Source organism: Stenella coeruleoalba, assembly GCF_951394435.1.
Source record: "Stenella coeruleoalba genome assembly, chromosome: 3".
NCBI classification, from domain to species: Eukaryota; Metazoa; Chordata; class Mammalia; order Artiodactyla; family Delphinidae; genus Stenella; species Stenella coeruleoalba.
The window spans coordinates 167021037-167041579 of NC_137148.1; the positions used below are offsets into that span (position 1 = coordinate 167021037).

Below are 20543 nucleotides of genomic sequence, written 5' to 3' on the forward strand. Positions count from 1 at the left end.
ACGGGTTCGATCCCTGGTGGGGGAACTAAGATCCTGCATGCCAAGTGGTGTGGCAAAAAAAAAAAAGTGTGTGTGTATATATATATATATATATATATATATATATATATATATATATATATAAACGTTACTCAACCACAAAAAGAAGGAAATAAGTCAGACAGAGAAAGACAGATACTGCAGGATCTCACTTATATGTGGAATCTTAAAAAAAACAAACATGCAGATACAGAGAACAGATAGATGGCTGCCAGAGACGGTGAGTGGTGGATGAAATCAGTGAACAGAGTTAAAGGTACAAACTTCCAATTATAAGACAAATAAGTCATGGGAATGTCATGTACAGCACGGTGATTATAGTTAATAATACTGTATTGTGCATGTGAAAGTTGCTAAGAGAGCAGATCTTAAAAATTCTCATCCCAAGAAAAATAAATCGAACTATGTGTGGTGATGGATGTTAAATAAACTGATTGTGGTGAACATTTCAGAGCATATACATACAGCAAATCATTCTGTTGCATACTTAAAATGAATACAATGTTATATGTCAATTCTATCTCCATAAAAAAATTACAATAGGTGGCTAATTTTAATAATACTTTGTACTTAACCCACTATACACAAAATACGATCATGTAACAAGTATAAAAAATTATTAATGAGCTATTTTACCTTTTTGGGGGGTACTGTTCTCAAAATCTGATATAGTTCATGTGTTTGTTTTACAACCATAGAACGCCTCAATTTGAATTGGACACATTTCAAGAGCCACATGTGGCCAGTGGCTACTGTATTAGTGCAGGAAATGTAACCATTGCCCAGGTGAAGACAGGAGACATCCCAGATGCAGCTGGAACCCTGGGTCCTTCGCTCCATGTTCCCAGATAGTCTCTGCCTGAATTGCGGTGGACTCCTTGGAGCCCGGTGTAGGGCTGGAGCCCAGTCTGTATCTCCAAAGGTACTGACTCTGCTCTTTGAACCGCTTCTCCTCTCTTCCCTCCTCCTCCTGCAAGGTCCCACTACCTTAAACAAACCAGATGCCAGGCACCCCCACAGGGCCACCCCAGGCTTGTCTGGATTGGCCTGGGACCACCACCTCAGATTCAAAATAACAATGACTGTCACAGGCTGTCCTGCCTTGTGGGCTGTATTGTTTCTCCACAAAAGATATGTGGAAATCCAAACCCCAGGTCCTTGTGGTTGTGACCTTATTTGGAAATAGGGTACTTTGCAGATGTAATTAGTTAAGATGAGATCATACTGAATTAGGGTGGGTCCTGAATCCAATATGACTGATGTCTTTAGAGAAGAGAGATGCAGACAGACACAGAGGAAGAAAGTCATGTGACCATGGAGGCCAAGATTGGGGTGATGCAGCTTTGTGCAAAACCAAGAAGGCCAGGGCTTCCCTGGTGGTGCAGCGGTTGAGAGTCCGCCTGCCGATGCAGGGGACATGGGTTCGTGCCCCGGTCCGGGAAGATCCCACATGCCGCGGAGCGGCTAGGCCCGTGAGCCATGGCCGCTGAGCCTGCGCGTCCGGAGCCTGTGCTCCGTAACGGGAGAGGCCACGACAGTGAGAGGCCCGCGTACCGAAAAAAAAAAAGAAAAAGAAAAACAACAAAGAAGGCCAGTAACCACCAGGAGCTAGGAAAGAGACAAGGCATGATTCTCTCCTCTCTCCTAGAGCCTTCAGAGAGAGCATAGCTCTGCTGATACCTTGATGTTGGACTTTTAACTTCCAGCACTGAGAGAGAATCCATTTCTGTCTCAAGGCACCCACTCTGCGGTAATTTATTGCAGCAGCCTTAGGAAATGAGTGCAGCCTGTTTATCCCTTCTCTTCTTCAGGTCTTGGCTTGCCAATCACCTGCTCTAAGAGGCCTGCCCTGACCTCCAGCTTGGGCCAGGCTCTCTTTATTCTCAGGCTCCTCCTGATCACAAATGAATTATTACATCTTTACAATTGTGTCATCGCTTGTTATTCCCAGTGTCCCCTGTGAGAGCAAAAGTCCCACGAAGAGAAGAGCCACAACAGTCGTAACTCCATTATTCCTTCAAGAGCATCCACGGTAAAGAATGAATTACTTTTTTTGTTTTTGGCTGCACCACGTGGCTTGCGGGATCTTAGTTCCCCAACCAGGGATCGAACCTGTGCCCCCTGCAGCAGAAGCGCAGAGTCTTAATCACTGGACCGCCAGGGAATTCTCAAAGAATGAAATTCTGCTATTTGCAACACCATGGATGGGCCTCGGGGGCATTATGCTTAGTGAAATAAGTCAGACAGGGACTTCCCTGGTGGCAACTGTGGGACTTCCCTAGATCCCACATGCATGCCGCAACTAAGAGTTCGCATGCCACAACTAAGGAGCATGCCTGCCACAACTAAGACCTGGCACAAGCAAATAAATAAATCAATAGATATTTTTTTAAAGAAGAAATAAGTCAGACAAATACTGTATGTTGACTTATGTGGAATCTAAAAATAATACAAATAAGTGAATATAACAAAACAGAAACAAACTCACAGATACAGAGAACAAACTAAAAGTTACCAGTGGGCTGAGGAAGGAGGGAAGGGGCAACGTAGGGGGAGGAGATTAAAAGGTAGAAACTACTATGTATAAAATAAATAAGCTACAGGCTACATTGTACCGCACGGGGAATATAGCCAATACTTTATAATGACTTAAAACGGAGTATAATCTACAAAAATATCAATTCACTGCATTGTACAGCCAAAACTAATAGAATACTTTTATTATTATTATTTTAAATAAATTTATTTATTTTATTTATTTAGTTTTGGCTGCATTGGGTCTTCGTTGTGGCATGCGGGCTTTTCGTTGTGGTGGCTTCTCTTGTTGCAGAGCACGGGCTCTAGGTGCACGGGCTTCAGTAGTTATGGCACGTGGGCTCAGTAGTTGTGGCTCGCGGGCTCTAGAGCGCAGGCTCAGTAGATGTGGCACACGGGCTTAGTTGCTCTGTGGCATGTGGGATCTTCCTGGACCAGGGCTCGAACCTGTGTCCCCTGCATAGGCAGGTGGATTCTTAACTACTGCTCCACCAGGGAAGTCCCTAATAGAATATTTTAAGTGAACTTTACTTCAGTTAAAAAAAAGAAGAACGTCCATGGTCAATCTCAGTGTCCTGCACCAGGCCAGCGATGACAGGAGAGAAAACCAGCCGTCCCGGCCTCTTGTGTTGTTACATGACAGACACACAGTAATTGTTAAATGACTAAGTGAATGATTAAGGAACTTAGCTGTCCTAAGAGCCTCCTCCCAGCTATTTTTTTTAAAATTTAAGTAGAGTTGATTTACAATGGCATGTTAATTTCTGTTTACAGCAAAGTGATTCAGTTATACATATATATATATACAACCTTTAAAAATTTTTTATAATGATTTTTAAAATAAATTTATTTAGTTAATTTATTTATTTTTGGCTGCATTGGGTCTTCGTTGTTGTGCGCGGGCTTCTCATTGCAGTGGCTTCTCTTATTGTTCAGCACGGGCTCTAGGCACGCAGGTTTCAGTAGTTGTGGCTCATGGGCTCTAGAGCGCAGGCTCAGTAGCTGTGGTGCACGGGCTTAGTTGCTCCACGGCATGTGGGATCTTCCCGGACCAGGGCTCGAACCCGTGTTCCCTGCATTGGCAGGCGGATTGTTAACCACTGTGCCACTAGGGAAGCCGTATAATGATTTTTAAACAATTTATTTATTATTTATTTTGGCTGCACCAGGTCTTAGTTGCGCCCCGCGGGCTCTTCATGGCAGCATGCAGACTTCTTAGTTGCAGCACACAGGCCTCTTAGTTGCAGAATGCATGTGGGATCTTAGTTCCCAGACCAGGGATAGAACCCGTGTCCCCTGCACTGGAAGGCGGATTCTTAACCACTGGACCACCAGGGAAGTCCCAGGACCTTGTTGTTTATCCATTCTATACATAAAAGCTTCCATCTGCTAACCCCAAACCACTCCATCCCTCCCCCACACCCCCTCCCCCTTGGCAACCACAAGTTTGTTCTCTATGTCTGTGAGTCTGTTTCTATTTCATAGATAGGTTCATTTGTGTCATATTTTAGATTCCACATATAAGTGATATCATACGGTATTTGTCTCTTTCTGACTTCCTTCACTTCAATCTCTAGTTGCATCCATGTTGCTGCAAATGGCATTATTTCATTCTTTTTTATGGCTGAGTAGTATTCCATTGTATACATGCACCACATCTTCATTATCCATGCACATGTCGACGGACATTTAGGTTGTTTCCATATCTTGGCTATTGTGAATAGTGCTGCTATGAACATAGGGGTGCATGTATCATTTTGAATTAGAGTTTTGTCTGGATATATGCCCAGGAGTGGGATTATTATATGGTAATTCTATTTTTAGTTTTCTGAGGAAACTCCATACTGTTTTCCAACATGGCTCCTCCAATTTACATTCTTACCAACAGTGTAGGAGGGTTCCCTTTTCTCCACACCCTCTCTAGCATTTGTTATTTGTTGAGTTTTATTGATGGCCATTCTGACCAGTGTGAGGTGGTACCTCATTGTAGTTTTGACTTGCATTTCTCTAATAATTAGCATCCCCAGCTCTTTCTGAGTCTCCTCAGCTGGCTTCTCCAGGGTTCAAGATCAATGCCCTCAAGACTTGCCCTACTGGCTTTACCTGTCTTAAGTCATTTAACCCTTAGTACAACCCTAGAAGTCAGATCTAATTATTTTTTTAAATAAATTTATTTATTTATTTATTTATTGGCTGCATTGGGTCTTCGTTGCTGCACACGGGCTTTCTCTAGTTGTGGAGAGCAGGGGCTACTCTTCATTGCGGTGCGAGGGCTTCTCATTGCGGTGGCTTCTCTTGTGGCGGAGCACAGGCTCTAGGCACGTGGGCTTCAGTAGTTGTGGCATGCGGGCTCAGTAGTTGTGGCTCGCAGGCTCTAGAGTGCAGGCTCAGTATGTGGCTCACGGGCTTAGTTGCTCCACGGCATGTGGGATCTTCCCGGACCAGGGATCGAACCCGTGTCCTCTGCATTGGCAGGAGTATTCTTAACCACTGCACCACCAGGGAAGTCCCTAGATATGATTATTAAACCCATTTTACAGGTGAGGAAATAAAGTATCAGAAATAGAGGTCATACAGTGGGCGAACTACTGTTATTCCCAGTGGTCATCTTCATAGTCGTCATACATTTAAAACTCAGAAAGCAACCCAATAAAAGCACAGGCAAATGATCTATACAGTCTCTTCACAAAAGACAAATGGATGCCAAATAAGCACATGAAAAGATTCTTATCGAAAACCATTAGGAAAATGCAAAATAACACGACAATCAGATACCACCACAAACCCACCAGAACAGCTAAAATGAAAAAGACTGACCCTGGGGCTTCCCTGGTGGCGCAGTGGTTGAGAGTCCGCCTGCTGATGCAGGGGACATAGGTTCGTGCCCCAGTCCGGGAACATCCCACAGGCCGCGGAGCAGCTGGGCCCGTGAGCCACAACTACTGAGCCTGCGTGTCTGGAGCCTGTGCTCCTCAACGGGAGAGGCCACAACAGTGAGAGGCCCGCGTACCGGAAAAAAAAAAAAAAAAAAAGACTGACCCTACCAAGGTGAAGATATAGAGGAACCAAACATTTAAAGGGCATGCATTTTGTTGTATGTCAATGACACCCCAATAAACTAGAAAAAACAAATCAGTATGGTAACATTAGGACACGGACACAAAATTGCATTTGAGTGGAATCCAGTGAGGTAGGATTGGTGACTGTATTCTGGTGATTGTATTTTGGCGTCAGTGCCTGAATTTCATCCTGGGTCTCTCAGCAATTTCAAGAATGTTTCTGTGCTTCTCCACCCAGTTCCCATGCTCCTTAGTGAAATCATCCCTCCTAGGCTGAGCTGACTAAATTACACACTCTTGAAGGAAACACAAATATGTATAAAGATGCTTTCTCACATAGATCACTTTCCTAGTCAAACTTCCTTGCTTCCTTAGAGCCCCCTCGTCCTACCTCTCATGCCTTTATTGCACCCAGAGTTGTGTGAGAGAATACTCTAGAAATGAACTCACATTATGACTGCCTTTTTGGCTGAAAGGATGCCAAACTCTTCTTTCATTCAACAAATGTATCCTGGGGGTAGGGATAGATTAGGAGTTTGGGATTAAAATATACACACTATTTTACATAAAATAGATAACCAACAAGGACCTACTGTATAGCACAGGAAACTATATTCAATGTCTTGTAATAACCTATAATGAAAAAGAATCTAATAGATAGATAAAGTATAGATAGATATGGATATATAACTGAATCACTTTGCTGTACACCTTAAACTAGCACAACATTGTAAATCAACTATATTTCAATAAATTTTTTTTTTTTTTTTTTTGGCCGCACTGCATGGCATGTGGGATCTTATTTCCCCGACCAGCGATCTAACCCTCATCCCCTGCATTGGGAGCACAGAGTTAACCGCTGCACCACCAGGGAAGTCCCTCAGTAAAAATTTTAAAAAGTAAAAATAAAAACAATACTACTAAAAACCAACCAACCAAACAAAAAAACCCCACAAATTTATCCTGGGCATCTACTATGTGCCAAGCTCTCTGCTGGGCACAGGGCTATAGAAAGAGGACAAATACCATGGTCTCCTCTTGGGGTCTTGGAGGTAGGATAAAGGAGATAAATGTTGAATTCATTACACAAATAATTACATAGTTATGATTGCAATAAGGGTCACATAGGAAAATGCAAGCTTACAATAACAGGAAGTAACCTAGTTTGGGGGCTGTGATCGGGAGGACTTCTGAGGAAGCCACATTTAAGTTGGGCTCTGTATTAGTCCGAATAGGTCAAGTCTCCCTGCAATAGCAAACAAGACCAAAGTCCAGTGGTTTAACACAACCAAAGTTTATTCCCCCGTCATGTTACTCATCCTACATGAGCTGGCAGAGGCTCAGCTCTACACAGTCAGGAAGGGGTCCAAGCTGACCAGGTACGTACTATCTTGTGGCTGTACCGTCAGGAACTCACTGCCTCAGTTGCCACAAAGGGACAAGAGAGAGACTGGAGAAGCTCGTGTGGGCTTTTTTTATTATTATTTTTTATTTAATTAATTAATTTATTTTGGGGCTGCGTTGGGTCTTCGTTGCTGTGCATGGGCTTTCTCCAGTTGCGGCGAGTGGGGTCTACTCTTTGTTGCGGTGCGCAGGATTCTCATTGCGGTGGCTGCTCTTGTTGCAGAGCATGGGCTCTAGGCGCTGGGGTTTCAGTAGTTGTGGCTCTCGGGCTTTAGCGTGCAGGCTCAGTAGTTGTGGTGCACGGGCTTAGTTGCTCCGTGGCATGTGGGATCTTCCCGGACCAGGGATCAAACCCGTGTCCCCTGCATTGGCAGGCGGATTCTTAACCACTATGCACCCAGGGAAGTCCTTGTGTGGGCTTTTTGATGCCTCCTCAGAATTGATTGACATGCAGAAGTGATGTATGTCATTGCATACACTTCATATTTCAATGGCCAAAATTAGTCAAGAGAGTCACCTAATTGAAGTAGTTTTTCATTCAATAGTGATCCCCAGAAATGTTTATCGTAGCATCTAAAGGATGAGTGAGAATTAGTGAGAAAAAGAGAGGAAGGAAGGAAGTGCCTTCCTGGTAGAACAGCACATTCAAAGACATGGGAAACAAAGAGACAATGGGGGCTTCCCTGGTGGTGCAATGGTTAAGAATCCGCTTGCCAGTGTAGGGGACATGGGTTCAATCCCTGGTCCAGGAAGATCTCCTATGCCACGGAGCAACTAAGCCCATGCGCCATAACTACTGAGCCTGCATGCCACAACTGCTGAAGCCCCTGTGCCCAGAGGCCATGCTCTGCAACAAGGGTAGCCACTGCAATGAGAAGCCCGTGCACCACAACGAAGTGTAGCCCCCGCTCGCCGCAATGAGAGAAAGCCCGCATGCGGCAACGAAGACCCAACGCAGTCAAAAATAAATAAATAAAATAAATAAATCTATTAAAAAAAGAGAGAGAGGTTCCCCGTCCCACTCCTGCTGAGAACCTGCCTTTGCTTCCTGCCCTCAGGTGTGTAAGAGGAGCATGTTTCTTTCCAATAAATACCAATACATCAAAAAAAAAAAAATAAGGAGAGAGAGAGACAATGGGGATATGGATTCAAAATTCTGACAGAAAAGGATTTTCAATCCAGACCACTATTTCCAGCCAAAATATTGATCAAGTGTGAGGAGCAAGTAAACACATATCAAAACATGGAAGGACTCAGAAATGTTATCTTTGATGCTCTTACGTTCTCAGAAATTTACTGCAGGATGCACTCCACAAAAACAGAGGGGTAAACAAAGAAAAAAAGAAGACATGAGACTGAGGAAACAGGGATTCCAGCTTAGGAAAGAGATGAAGAGAATTCCTGGGATGGTGGCAAGAGGAATACCCCAGCAAAAAGAACCCAGGAGGAAAACAGAGTGCTACCTATAGATTATCTGATGAATTTTATCATTTGGAAAGTTGGATTGAGATAAATTACCAGAACTTCTAAGAGAGACAGCTAAAGAAAAAAAGAAGGTAATTAACTCCAGGTGGAGAAATTATACATAATAATAATTACATTTCTTAATTGTATCCTTCAAAAGGAAATTACATTTTCATAAAATCAATAAAAAGAACGTGAGCCACCAAGACACCAGGTGAATGCATGTCTCATATTCAGTTGATGACTCAGTAGCACCACCTGATGGCGGGGAGGCATCTCAAACTCAACTGGCCCTGAACTGAACTCCCTGAATTTAACTTCTGCCCTTTCTGTTGTTCCATGCCCTTCCCATCTCAGATGCCTGAAAAGCAACCCAGCAAAGTTTGAGGACTCCTAATGGCCCACGTGAAGATGCTCAGACCAATTTTGGGTTGACTCCGCCCACATTCTCCAACCTGACCAATCAGAGCAGTCCACTCCCCAGACCAGGAGATTGGTTTGGTTATGACATGTGATCCTAGCTGGGCCAATGAAATTCAGTACTAGGACTTCTGGTGGAACCCTGGGGTGACCGGATATCTTTTTCCAAGTTGCTACTGAGTGGGAATAATGGATCTGTAGTGCCAGGAAGAATCTCTGCCACCCAAAGGGGAGCTTGATGAGATGAAAGCCCAGCTGAGCCAAGGGACAGAGTTAGATTCCTGGTGACACTGGAGCTTCTTGATCCAGGTATGCCTGAAGTTAACCCAACTCCTAGATCCCTAGATTTTCAGCTACGGGAGTCAATTCATTCCTAACCACTGCCCCCACGCCAGTTTGAGTTGTTTTTAAGTTGGACTTAATTTTTTTTCCTGGAACTTTCAACTAAACAAATCCTGATTAATACAGCCCCTACTCAATGCCAGGCATTGCACTAAACAGTTGACATGACCAGTCTCATTGAACCGTATGAGAGGGGAATAATTATGATTCCCATTTAAGTGATGAGGAAACTGAGGCTCACAGATGTCAATCCATCTGCCCAAGATCATCAGAGCCAGAATTCCAACCCACGTCTCTCTGACCCCAAATCCTGCTTCTCTGACCATGAGGAACAGTTGCCAGGTTTGGAGATTTAGAGGCAAGAGGTATGGTATGGTAGGGGGTGGGGAGCAGGGCAACAGCCAGTTGGCAAAGGCCTGGGCTGCCTGAGCTTGCTTTCTTTTATTATTATTTGTTTTAATTGAAGTATAGTTTATTTACAATGTTGTGTTTGTTTCAGATATACAGAAAAGTGATTCAGTTATCCATGCATATATATCTTTTCTTTCCAGATTCTTTTCTCTTATAGGTTATTACAAAATATGGAGTATAGTTCCCTGTGCTATATAGTAGGTCCTTGTTGGTTATTTATTCTACATATAGTAGTGTGTATATGTTTATCCCAAACTCCTAATTTATCCCTTCTCCCCTCTGCTTGAGCTTTCTTCAAAGTGCTCCAAGGAGTTACGGGAGGGTCATGAGTGGGGAAGGATAGGAGGAAGCATGCACTGCAGTGTGTGCGTTGGGATCAATAAAAATAATAACAAAAAGTAATAACTTAAAAAAAAAAAAGGAATAACTATCAAACCACAATGAGATGCCACTTCACGCCCACCAGGATGACTGTAATAAAAAAGGATGGAAGGGACTTCACTGGTGGCACAGTGGTTAAGAATCCTCCTGCAGGGGACACGAGTTCGATCCCTGGTCCGGGAAGATCCCACATGCCGCGGAGCAACTAAGCCCTTGCGCCACAACTACTGAGCCCGTGTGCCACAACTACTGAAGCCCGCGTGCCTATAGCCTGTGCTGCACAAGAAGAGAAGCCACCGCAGTGAGAAGCCTGTGCACCGCAACAAAGAGGAGCCCTCTCTCCCCGCAACTAGAGAAAAGCCTGCGTGCAGCAACGAAGACCCAACACAGCCAAAAATAAATAAATAAATAATAAAATTTAAAAAGGATGGAAAATAACAAGTGTTAGCAGGATGTGGGGAAATCAGAACCCCTATATATTGCTGGTGGGAATGCAAAACAGGGCAATCACTTTGGAAAAGTTTGGCAGTTCCTCAAGACGTTCAGCAGAGAATTACCACATGACACCACAATTCCACTCCTAGATATATTCCCAATAGAAATAAAAATATATGTCCACATAAAAAAAACCTGTATACAGGGACTTCCCTGGTGGTGCTGTGGATAAGACTCCACGCTCCCAGTGCAGGGGGCCCAGGTTCGATCCCTGATCAGGAAACTAGATCGCACATGCATGCCACAACTAAGGAGCCCGCCTGCTGCAACTAAGACCCGGTGCAACCAAAAAACAAAACAAAACAACAACAACAACAAACCTGTACACAAAGGTTTATAGCATTTTTCAAGGTAGCCAAAAATAAAAGAAGAAAAAGAATAGAAACAAGCCAAGTGTCTGAGAATTCCTTGATGGTCCAGTGGTTAGGACATCATGCTTTCACTGCAGGGGCCTGGGTTCGATCCCTGGTCAGGAACTAAGATCCTACATGCTGCACGACATGGCCAAAAAAAAAAAAAGTCTGACATTTATCAAGTGGTTAGCTCTGGGCCAAGCAATGTGTTAGCTCTTTACACCAATGATTGCCTTCATACTCCCAAGATCACTGTGAGAACGAAAAAGACTTCCATGACTTCATTTTACAGATGAGTAGGCTGAGGTCAGAGAGGTTAAGTAAGTCACACAGCAAGATGGTGAACAGATATCACAGGCCTGATATTTGAGGTCCACCAGATCTGCCCTTGCCCCACCCCCAGCTTCACCTCCCACTCCTGCTCTTTCCTCCCCCTAAGCCATAACTGTGCCCTACTGACCTGATTTCTGTTTCTTTTACCCACACATTCTTTTCAGCCTCCACACTTTTGTTTTTGTTTTTGTTTTTGCGATATGCGGGACTCTCACTGTTGTGGCCTCTCCCGTTGCGGAGCACAGGCTCCGGATGCGCAGGCTCAGTGGCCATGGCTCACGGGCCCAGCTGCTCCGCGGCACGTGGGATCTTTCTGGACCGGGGCACGAACCCGTGTCCCCTGCATCGGCAGGCGGACTCTCAACCACTGCGCCACCAGGGAAGCCCAGCCTCCACACTTTTGCATGTGCTGATTCAATCTCTCTGCCCAGTTGTTCTTTCCCCTCCCCTCCCTATCTAGTCTGTGAAATGAATGTCTAAGTGTGAGGGGGAAGAGAGAGAGAGAGAGAGAGAGAGAGAGAGAGAGAGAGAGGAAGAGAGAGGAGGATCTGACTCCAAGTTTCCAAACCTCACTTGGAAGTGAGGGATGCAGGGAGGGGGGCACCAAGAGGGCTGCTTGGTGGGAAGGATCAGGGCCTGCCTCCTCTGCCTTCTGAGGACTTGGTCTGCCAACCATGTCTCCAGCTTTTGGAGCCCTTGGCCTGGGTTTAACCCAAGTTGTATCTGGGGACATCTGTGCAGGAAGATGAGGTCAGATTTTCCCCTGGGCAGTTCACCAGGCCCGGAGTGAGCAGGGGAGAAAAGCATGGCTCTGCCCAATTTCTGCCCAGCACCTGGGGACAAGGTGATCCCCCCCCCCCCACGAAGCCCCTCACTCTCCCAACTCAAAGCCTCTTCTCGGAGCCTTTTAGAATTTTTCATAAGTACATTAATACAATAGTAGTATTCACTCATAAAAAGAAATGAAGTCCTGCTGCCTGCTATACAACCTGGAAGAACCTCAAAACATTATGCTAAGTGAAAGAAGTCTGGTGCAAAAGGCCACATATTGTATGATTCCATTTATATGATGTATCCAGAATAGAGAAATCCATAGAGACAGAGTGCAGATCAGTGGTTGCCTCGGGCTGGGGGATGGCGATGGGGAACAACTGTTTAATGGGTGTGGGGTTTCCTTTTGGGGTGTTGAAAATGTTTTGAAACTAGATAGAGGTGGTGGTTGAATACCATTGTGAATGTCCTCAATCCTACTGAATTGTTCCTTTAAGAGAATTAATTTTACGTTACGTGACTATCACCTCCATTTTTTTTTTTTTTTTTTTTTTTTTGGCTGCGATGCGCAGCCTGCAGGATCTCAGTTCCCTAATCAGGGATTGAGCCCAGGCCACTGCGGTGAAAGCGCTGAGTCCGGACTTTCCTGGTGGCACGGTGGTTAACATCCGCCTACCAACGCAGGGGAAATGGGTTCAAGCCCTGATCCAGGAAGATGCCACATGCCTCGGAGCAACTAAGCCCATGCGCCACAACTACTGAGCCTGCGTTCTAGAGCCCACGAGCCACAACTACTGAGTCCACGTGCCACAACTACAGAAGCCCGCGTACCTAGAGCCCGTGCTCTGTGACAAGAGAAGCTACTGCAATGAAGAGTAGCCCCCGCTGGCCGCCACTACAGAAAGCCCACACACAGCAATGAAGACCCAACACAGCCAAAAATAAATTAACAAATAAATTTGTTAAAAAAAACGAAAAGGAAAGCTCTGAGTCCTAACCACTAGACCACCAGGGAACTCCCTCAATTAAAAAAAAAAAAAAAAAGGAAGTACAGTAAGCTAGGCCTTTGCTCATGCTGATTCCTCTTCCAGGAACACCCTTCCCTCTGCCTTCATGTTATTCTGACCTCAGCTCACTTCACCTCCACAAAGAGCCTTTGCCTGCTCTTGGATCTAAGATGGTCCCCAGGACTTCCCTGGTGGCGCAGTGGTTAAGAATCTGCCTGCCAATGCAGGGGACACAGGTTCGATCCCTGGTCCGGGAAGATCCCACATGCCATGGAGCAATTAAGCCCATGTGCCACAAAGACTGAGCCTGCGCTCTAGGGCCCGTGAGCCACAACTACTGAGCCTGCGTGCTGCAACTACTGAAGCCTGCGCACCTAGAGCCTGTGCTCTGTAACAAGAGAAGCCACCGCAAGGAGAATCCCGCGCACCACAACGAAGAGTAGTCCCCGCTCGCCGCAATTAGAGAAAGCCCCCGCACAGCAACGAAGACCCAATGCAGCCAAAAATCAATATATAAGTAAATAAAAATTTAAAAATAAATAAATAATAAAAAAATATAAATAAAGTGGTCCCCATTCCGGGAATTCCCTGGTGGTCCAGTGCACACTTTCACTGCCAAGGGCGCAGGTTCAATCCCTGGTTGGGGCCCACAAGCTGCGCGGCCAAAAAATATAAAATAAAATAAATTCCCCATTCACTCCCGTAACACAACATTATATTTTATTTGTTTATAATACATGTCACTATGTGGAATTCTCTTAATAACTTGTGTATGGTTTTTTTTTTGTCCCCCGCAAAAATGTGAGCGTCTTATGGGCAGAGGACCATGGTGTTCCCATTTTCAGATGAGGAAATGGAGGTTCAGGGAAGTTTAGAAACTGAAAGTCGCCCTGCCACCTGTCTCCTCTGAAATCCATGCTCCTGGCACTGCAGCCAGAGATTTCAAGCTCAGATACTGTGAAAGGCCAGGCTGGCAATAGAAATGTCCAAAGCCTCCTGGTGGCGTGGCCTGGGAGCATATGTCTTCTCGAGGACCTCTCAGGCTGTAAAATTACCTTTTTGTTCCTTCTCCCTCAGTTTAAAATAGATTCAATCATGTATTTAAATCGGCATGGATTTGTGGACATTTATTTTATTCTTTGGGTTATAATCCAATTCTATCGCTATTTATTTTGTTCAAATTGTTCCAGCTTTGGCCAGTGGGAGTTCTTTCAGACTGGCTCTGGTGTCTTTTTGGCATTTTTTTTTTTTAAAGCACTCTGTCTAGAAGATGCTTCAGGGTCCTTGTGCAGTTTCTCTGCCCCAGCCCTAGAAGTGGTCGTTTCTCCAAGAAGCCCTGGTTCCTCATACTGGAAAATGGTATTTAGAAACCAAGATCTGGGTGCTGAGTGTACTCATTGCTACTGGGGTGTCATTGCTCTGAGCCCTCGGCAGACAGAGCTGGGAAATGTGTGTGTACTAACCCGTGTGTACACTCATATCCATATTTACTTTCATATCTAACTGTTAAAATAAACACTTCATAATGGTAACCCCATCCAGCACCACACTGCTTATTTGTAACTTCATTCTCCAACAGTATGAAAACTGGTTGTCAGTATCTACAACATATGTACTTATTTGTTCAGTGCTAGTACACAGCAGTTCCAAAATTAACCCGTACCCCTGTGAGAAACAAATATACCGACCAGACTAGTGTTTCTGTACAGTTCAGACAGATGTTTGAATGGGAAACCTTTGAGCCAAGCAACCGAATCTTGAGGTTGTGAGCCGGAGTTGGCCCTTCAACCTCCAGTTTGAGACAACCCCCCACCATCCCCCCCACCCCACCCCTCCGAAACCATGAATGCTCTGGTCTCTGGCTGTGCACCTCCCTGCAGCCACATTCATGCCTCAGGACTGGTCAGAGGGAGATGGAGAGGGGGGGAATGGGAAGTCCTGCTGCAGCCCTCTGACTCTGGATGGGTGGAGGTGTGAGGGTACTGTGGGAGGCATTTTGCTCTTTCAGAGATGAGGATACAGCTCAGTGAGAGTGGGCACAGATTGGGTGGGGCGGCCCCTATGGGTGAGGGCCCTGGCAGCAGAACCTGCCAGGCAGGTGTGCCGGCCCAGACATGCATCAGGCAGCGGGCTGTGGCAGGAGCTCGGAGGCCAGGGGTGCCCTTCCCCTGGGAAAGAGACCAGGCATGGCTGGGGGGCAGGGGGTGGAGGCAGGTTGGGGTGCTAGTGGTGCCTGGGGTTGATGGGGCCTGAGTTGAACCCCTTCCTAATTCCTCCTCTGGGATACAGTGGTGACCAATAGCACCTGAGCTAACATTGACTGAACTCTCACCTGTGTCTCACAGCTCTGTTCCACTCCTTCCTCCTCAACAGCATCCCTCGGAGTGGGAACTGTCGTTATCGATTTTACAAAAGAGGCCGCCAACGCTCAGAGTGGGTGTCACTTGCCCGGAGTCCTAGATTACAAAGTAGCTGAGCCCAGCTCCACACTCCAAGCTCTTAACCTTTACTCAGTGACTGGGCAGAGGGACAGACAGGGTCCCTGGCTTCCTGGAGCTGGGAGTCTAGGGCAGAGACCCACAGTATGCCAGATGAATAAGTAAACATTCAAGGTAATTTCAGATGGTGCCAACTGCCGTGTGAGCTTGGGGAGGAGGGGGACGCAGCAGGGAAGGCCTTTCTGTGGAGGTGACCGGCTGGAAGGGCTGGAAGAAGGATGTTCCAGGCAGGCTGATCCCCAGGTGCCAAGGTCTTGAAGTGTGTGAGGAACTGGGGGGAAGTCAGTGGGGCTGGAAGGGAGTATGACGGAGGAATAGCAGAGATGTAAGGAGGAAAGACTGTGCAAGGCCTTGTGGGTTTTGAAGGCCTTGTAGTTGGGGTTTGGACTTGAACTCTGAGCCACATATGGAGCCATGGGAGAGTCTAGAGCAGGAGAGGGCTGTGATCTTGTGGGATCTTGCGTACGAGGTGGCATGAGTTGGGGGTGCTGGGCCTGAGACCCGTGGCAGGAAGAGCCCCCCTCCACCCTGCGGGGCCCGTGGGAGGTGAGATCCCCGCCTGGGAGGTGAGAAGCAGCCACTTTCCCACCCTGGGGTGTGGCTTCCCCTTTGCAGAATGGGGTCATTTATGGATCACATGATGTGTGCCAGGCATGGCCCCGCCGCATCTGGGGAATCTTCAGGGCTCATCCCAGCGGGCTTGGTCGCGGGAGGCTGTGGAGCTCTGGCACCCAAACCTTAAGGCGCCCCCCCTTCGTGGGCCCCACTGGCTGCGCTGTCCCTGTGTGGGACCTGTCGGAGCAGGCAGGAGTGGTTGTATTTGGAGCCACAGAGATTCCCTAAGAGGCTACACGGGGATGCGACCCGGCCTGGGTGTCCCACGCGGTCCCTCCCCTGGGGGCACCCTTCCGATCCATCCCCAACCTCTGGCTCATGGTCCCTGGGACGCCCTCACCCCACCCGTGACCCGCAAAGCCTGAGGCAGCAGGTGCAAAGGGCACAGTCCTGGTGAAGGTCGTGGCAGCCAGGCCCAGCCCCCCTTCCCGGCTGTGGCCTCTGGTAGGAGGGAGCTTCCCAGCCTGGAGGCTCCTGGGAACTGGGGGTGTGGGCTGCGGGGCCAGCTGGGACTGGCCCGTCGGAGGAGCGGAGGCCTGGGAGAGACGTGGGAGAGGCACAGAGAAAGGCGGAGAAGCGACTGAGAGAGACACACACAGAGACGGGGAGAAACAGAGACGGAGAGACCCTGAGAGAACAGAAGAGAGACACACAGAGAGAAAGTGAGGGAGACAGTCATTCATTCATTCACTCAGCGGCTGCTTACTGCGCACAGGCTGTGTCCAGGCAGTGCCCACGACAGAACGCAAATTCCTACCCCTGTGGGGCTGACTGGTGGGGACACAGTCCAGAAACATGACAACCGAGTAAATCACGTTGTCGGGAGTGATAAGGGTGAGAGAGACGGGGTGGGGGAAGCGGGAGAACCAGGGGGACTTACGAGCCAGATTCTCCTTATCTGGGGAGGAAAAGGTTCCCACCAGAATCTTGACCGCGCCTGCCCCTCCCCCACTCGCCCCAGACGCGGGGTGGGAGCGGGGAAATGGGGTGGGGCCTGAGCCCGGAGGCCGACGGGACCTAGCTGCTGGGGGGAGGGGATTGAGGCTACCGCTGCCGAAGACCCCTCCTAACCCGGGTTGCCAGGGCCCCTCCGCCGGCGGGACGTCCTTGGGGTGCAGCCCAGGAGGTTCAGTTGGAAGGTAGGTGGAATACAGGGAGGGACCAGTGCCCAGAGGACAGAGAGGACCCCTTTACTTCGGTGGGCGGGGCGAGAGGCTGAAGAACCCTCCCCTTCTCAGGTCTCCGGGTCCTCCCACCGCGACGGAGCGTCCCTGGGAGAGAAGCCCAGGCCCAGAGGGGGAAGCTGAGGGCTCGCCTGTGCCAGTCGCCACCAGGGCGCGTTCCGGTGCCGCGGCGGGTGGCACAGGCTGGCAGACACGGGCTGGGAGCCCGGGCCCCAAGGGGAGGGGGCAATTGCTTGCGACCGCTGGCACTCGGCCTTGCGGGCCCGCCCCCTCGCCTGTCAGCTCCAGTCCCGCCCCCCGAACAGAGGCAGCTCACTCAGCTCCAGGCCGCTCGACTGCTGAGCGCACAACACCTGGGCACAGGGGTGAGTGTACAGCACCGGGTCCTTTCGCGCGCGGGGCTCAGCCTGGCCCAGAGGGTGTTGCCCTTGTCACTACCCTTGTCCCCTTGCTTGGGTTCCTCGGCCTTTCCCGAAGGCCTCGCGGGAGAGGAAAACCGGCGACTTCGGGACTGGATGCGGGACCCGGGATGGGGGTGTTTGTGGGGCGCCCGGAATCCCCTGGCCTCGCTCCCTCCCAGCCACGCCACTGCAAGTTTCACTACCTCACTCGTGCCTCCAGGCAAGACGAGGCGAGGCGGGCGGTGCACAGGGTGTGAGCCTCTGTGCAGTGTTCCCAGCAGAGCGAATGTAACCTGTATCTGCGTGTATCTGATGCCCCCTTCCCCCACAGCGTGGCTGAGTCCGTGACTCCCTGTGAGTCCGTATTTGCGCCTGGTTCCCTGTGTGCAGCTGAAGCTGTCTGGGGTGCATTTGTTTCTGCCATGTCCAACTAAGTCCGTTCCCCTCCCTAGGCCTTGGTTTTCTCATCTGTTAAGTGGGACTCCCGTGATTGTGTAACTGTTTCTGCGTGGATGTGTTTGTGTGGGAGCGTGAAAACCTTTGTGCCTGCTTCTATGCAGGGTACTTTGAGCGTCAGCGTCCTCGTCTGTAAATTGGGGACGAGGGGATGATAGCATGCAGTCACAGGTGGGAGGTATTATTATACTTTAATGACATATATGCCCTTCTGCAAGAGTCTGTGAGATGTGGATCCTGTCTGCTGCCCTCAGGCTCTGTCGCTGCAAAATGCGTGGATGGGCTCAGCTTTCTCCCTGGGGTTTTGTGGCGGATGAAGGGGGGTTCGCAGAAAAAAGCCCTGTGTGCAGCGAGGTGTGAAGATTGTGGGGCTCTGGGTTCCAGGCTGGGTGTGGGTGGAGTTTGTGAAATTGTGGCCTGTGAGACTAGGCAGAAGATCCCGTCTGCGTGTGGCGGAATTTGTATCTCTTTGCCTGTGTCTCTCTGTCCGTGTGTGAATGGGCATTCGTGTTTCCCTGATGGGGTGTAACTGCGCATTTTGCCCTAGTTTGTGACTATCTGTGCACATGTCCTTGTCGGCGTGTCACTGTATTTGTGTGTCCCTTTCTCTGTGTGGCTATTGCTGTCTGTTTATGATTAATATGCCTCTGGACACCCCTGCTTGTGTGTGAATTATTAGTGTACCTTTCCTGTGGGACTTGTGTTACCCTGTCCCCTTGTGATGTCATTTGTGTGTCTTTGTGTCGGCCTGTCTCCATGGACACCCCCCTGCCATCCCAAACTCCCTCTGGGCCCCGTAGTGCGTGTGGGGTAGGGAGTAGGGGGTTAGGGCCCCCTTCGCAGGTGAGGCCCCGCCCGTGCCCGCCTCCGCAGGCCGCGGGGATGGTGCTCGCCAGGCCTGACATTGCACCCAACCTCTCTGCAGTCTTGGGGCGGGCAGCCCATGGAGCCGGGGCTGCTGCGGCCAGCGCCAGTGAGCGAGGTCATCGTCCTGCATTACAACTACACCGGGAAGCTCCGCGGTGCGCGCTACCAGCCCGGCGCGGGGCTGCGCGCCGACGCCGTCGTGTGTCTGGCCGTGTGCGCGCTCATCGTACTCGAGAACTTGGCCGTGCTGATCGTGCTCGGACGCCACCCGCGCTTCCATGCGCCCATGTTCCTGCTCCTGGGTAGCCTCACGCTGTCCGACCTGTTGGCGGGCGCCGCCTATGCAGCCAACATCCTGTTGTCGGGGCCTCTCACGCTGCGCCTGTCGCCCGCGCTCTGGTTCGCTCGTGAGGGTGGCGTCTTCGTGGCGCTCGCCGCGTCCGTGCTGAGCCTCTTGGCCATCGCGCTCGAGCGCCTCCTCACCATGGAGCGCCGGGGACCCGGACCCGCTCCCGCAGCTCGTCGGGGGCGCACGCTGGCGCTGGCGGCCGCGGCCTGGGGCGTGTCGCTGCTCCTCGGGCTACTGCCCGCGCTCGGCTGGAATTGTCTCGGCCATCTGGACGCCTGCTCCACGGTCCTGCCGCTCTATGCTAAGGCCTACGTGCTCTTCTGCGTGCTCGCCTTTGTTGGCATCCTGGCTGCCATCTGCGCACTCTACGCGCGGATCTACTGCCAAGTGCGCTCCAAAGCGCGGCGCCTGGGGGCCCACCCCGGGACTGGCGAGGGCGCCTCGACCCGCGCACGCCACACGCCGCGCTCGTTGGCTCTGTTGCGCACGCTCAGCGTGGTGCTCCTGGCCTTCGTGGCTTGTTGGGGACCACTCTTCCTGCTGCTCTTGCTGGACGTGGCGTGCCCGGCGCGCGCCTGCCCTGTGCTCCTGCAGGCGGACCCCTTCCTGGGCCTGGCCATGGCCAACTCGCTTCTGAACCCCATCATCTACACGTTCACCAACCGCGACATGCGCCAAGCGCTCCTGCGCCTTCTCTGCTGCGGCCGCCGCTGGTGCAGCCTAGGCCCGGGTGCCTCCCAGCCGTCCGGGACCCCCCCTGGGGCTTCGGGCGGCCTGCAGCGCTGGCTGCCTCCTGGCCTGGATGGCAGCTCCAGCCACTGCGAGCGCTCGTCACCCCAGCGGGACAGGCTGGACACCAGCGGCTCGACAGGCAGCCCTGGCGCGCTCACAGCCGCCTGGACCCTGGTACCCCCTCCAGCCGCAGACTGACGCCCTTTGGTCCGCCACTGGCCTCCCTAAGAGCTCTTTCGCAGACTTTCTTGCTAAATTAAGGAATTTATAGGAAAAGCAGCTGAAGATGGTGGAGGCAGAAAAGACGCAGGAGAATGTATTTTATTGACGCTAAACCCCACAGCAATGAACAAAACAGACAAAAATCCCTTCCCTTGTGGGATTGATGTTCTGGTGGCGGACATAGACAATAACGGAATGAAGAGGT

General features: G+C 49.6%; 1 protein-coding gene across 1 annotated transcript; it reads left to right on the forward strand.

Annotated features, from left to right (window-relative positions):
• Window positions 1-17616: 17616 nt before the first annotated feature.
• On the forward strand, window positions 17617-20314 carry S1PR5 (sphingosine-1-phosphate receptor 5; the record flags this gene model as incomplete). Its single annotated transcript, XM_079915600.1, has 2 exons — window positions 17617-17676; window positions 19094-20314. Exon 2 carries the CDS (start codon window positions 19112-19114, stop codon window positions 20312-20314), a length of 1203 nt encoding a protein of 400 aa, XP_079771726.1. The 5' UTR covers window positions 17617-17676; window positions 19094-19111.
• Window positions 20315-20543: the final 229 nt, after the last annotated feature.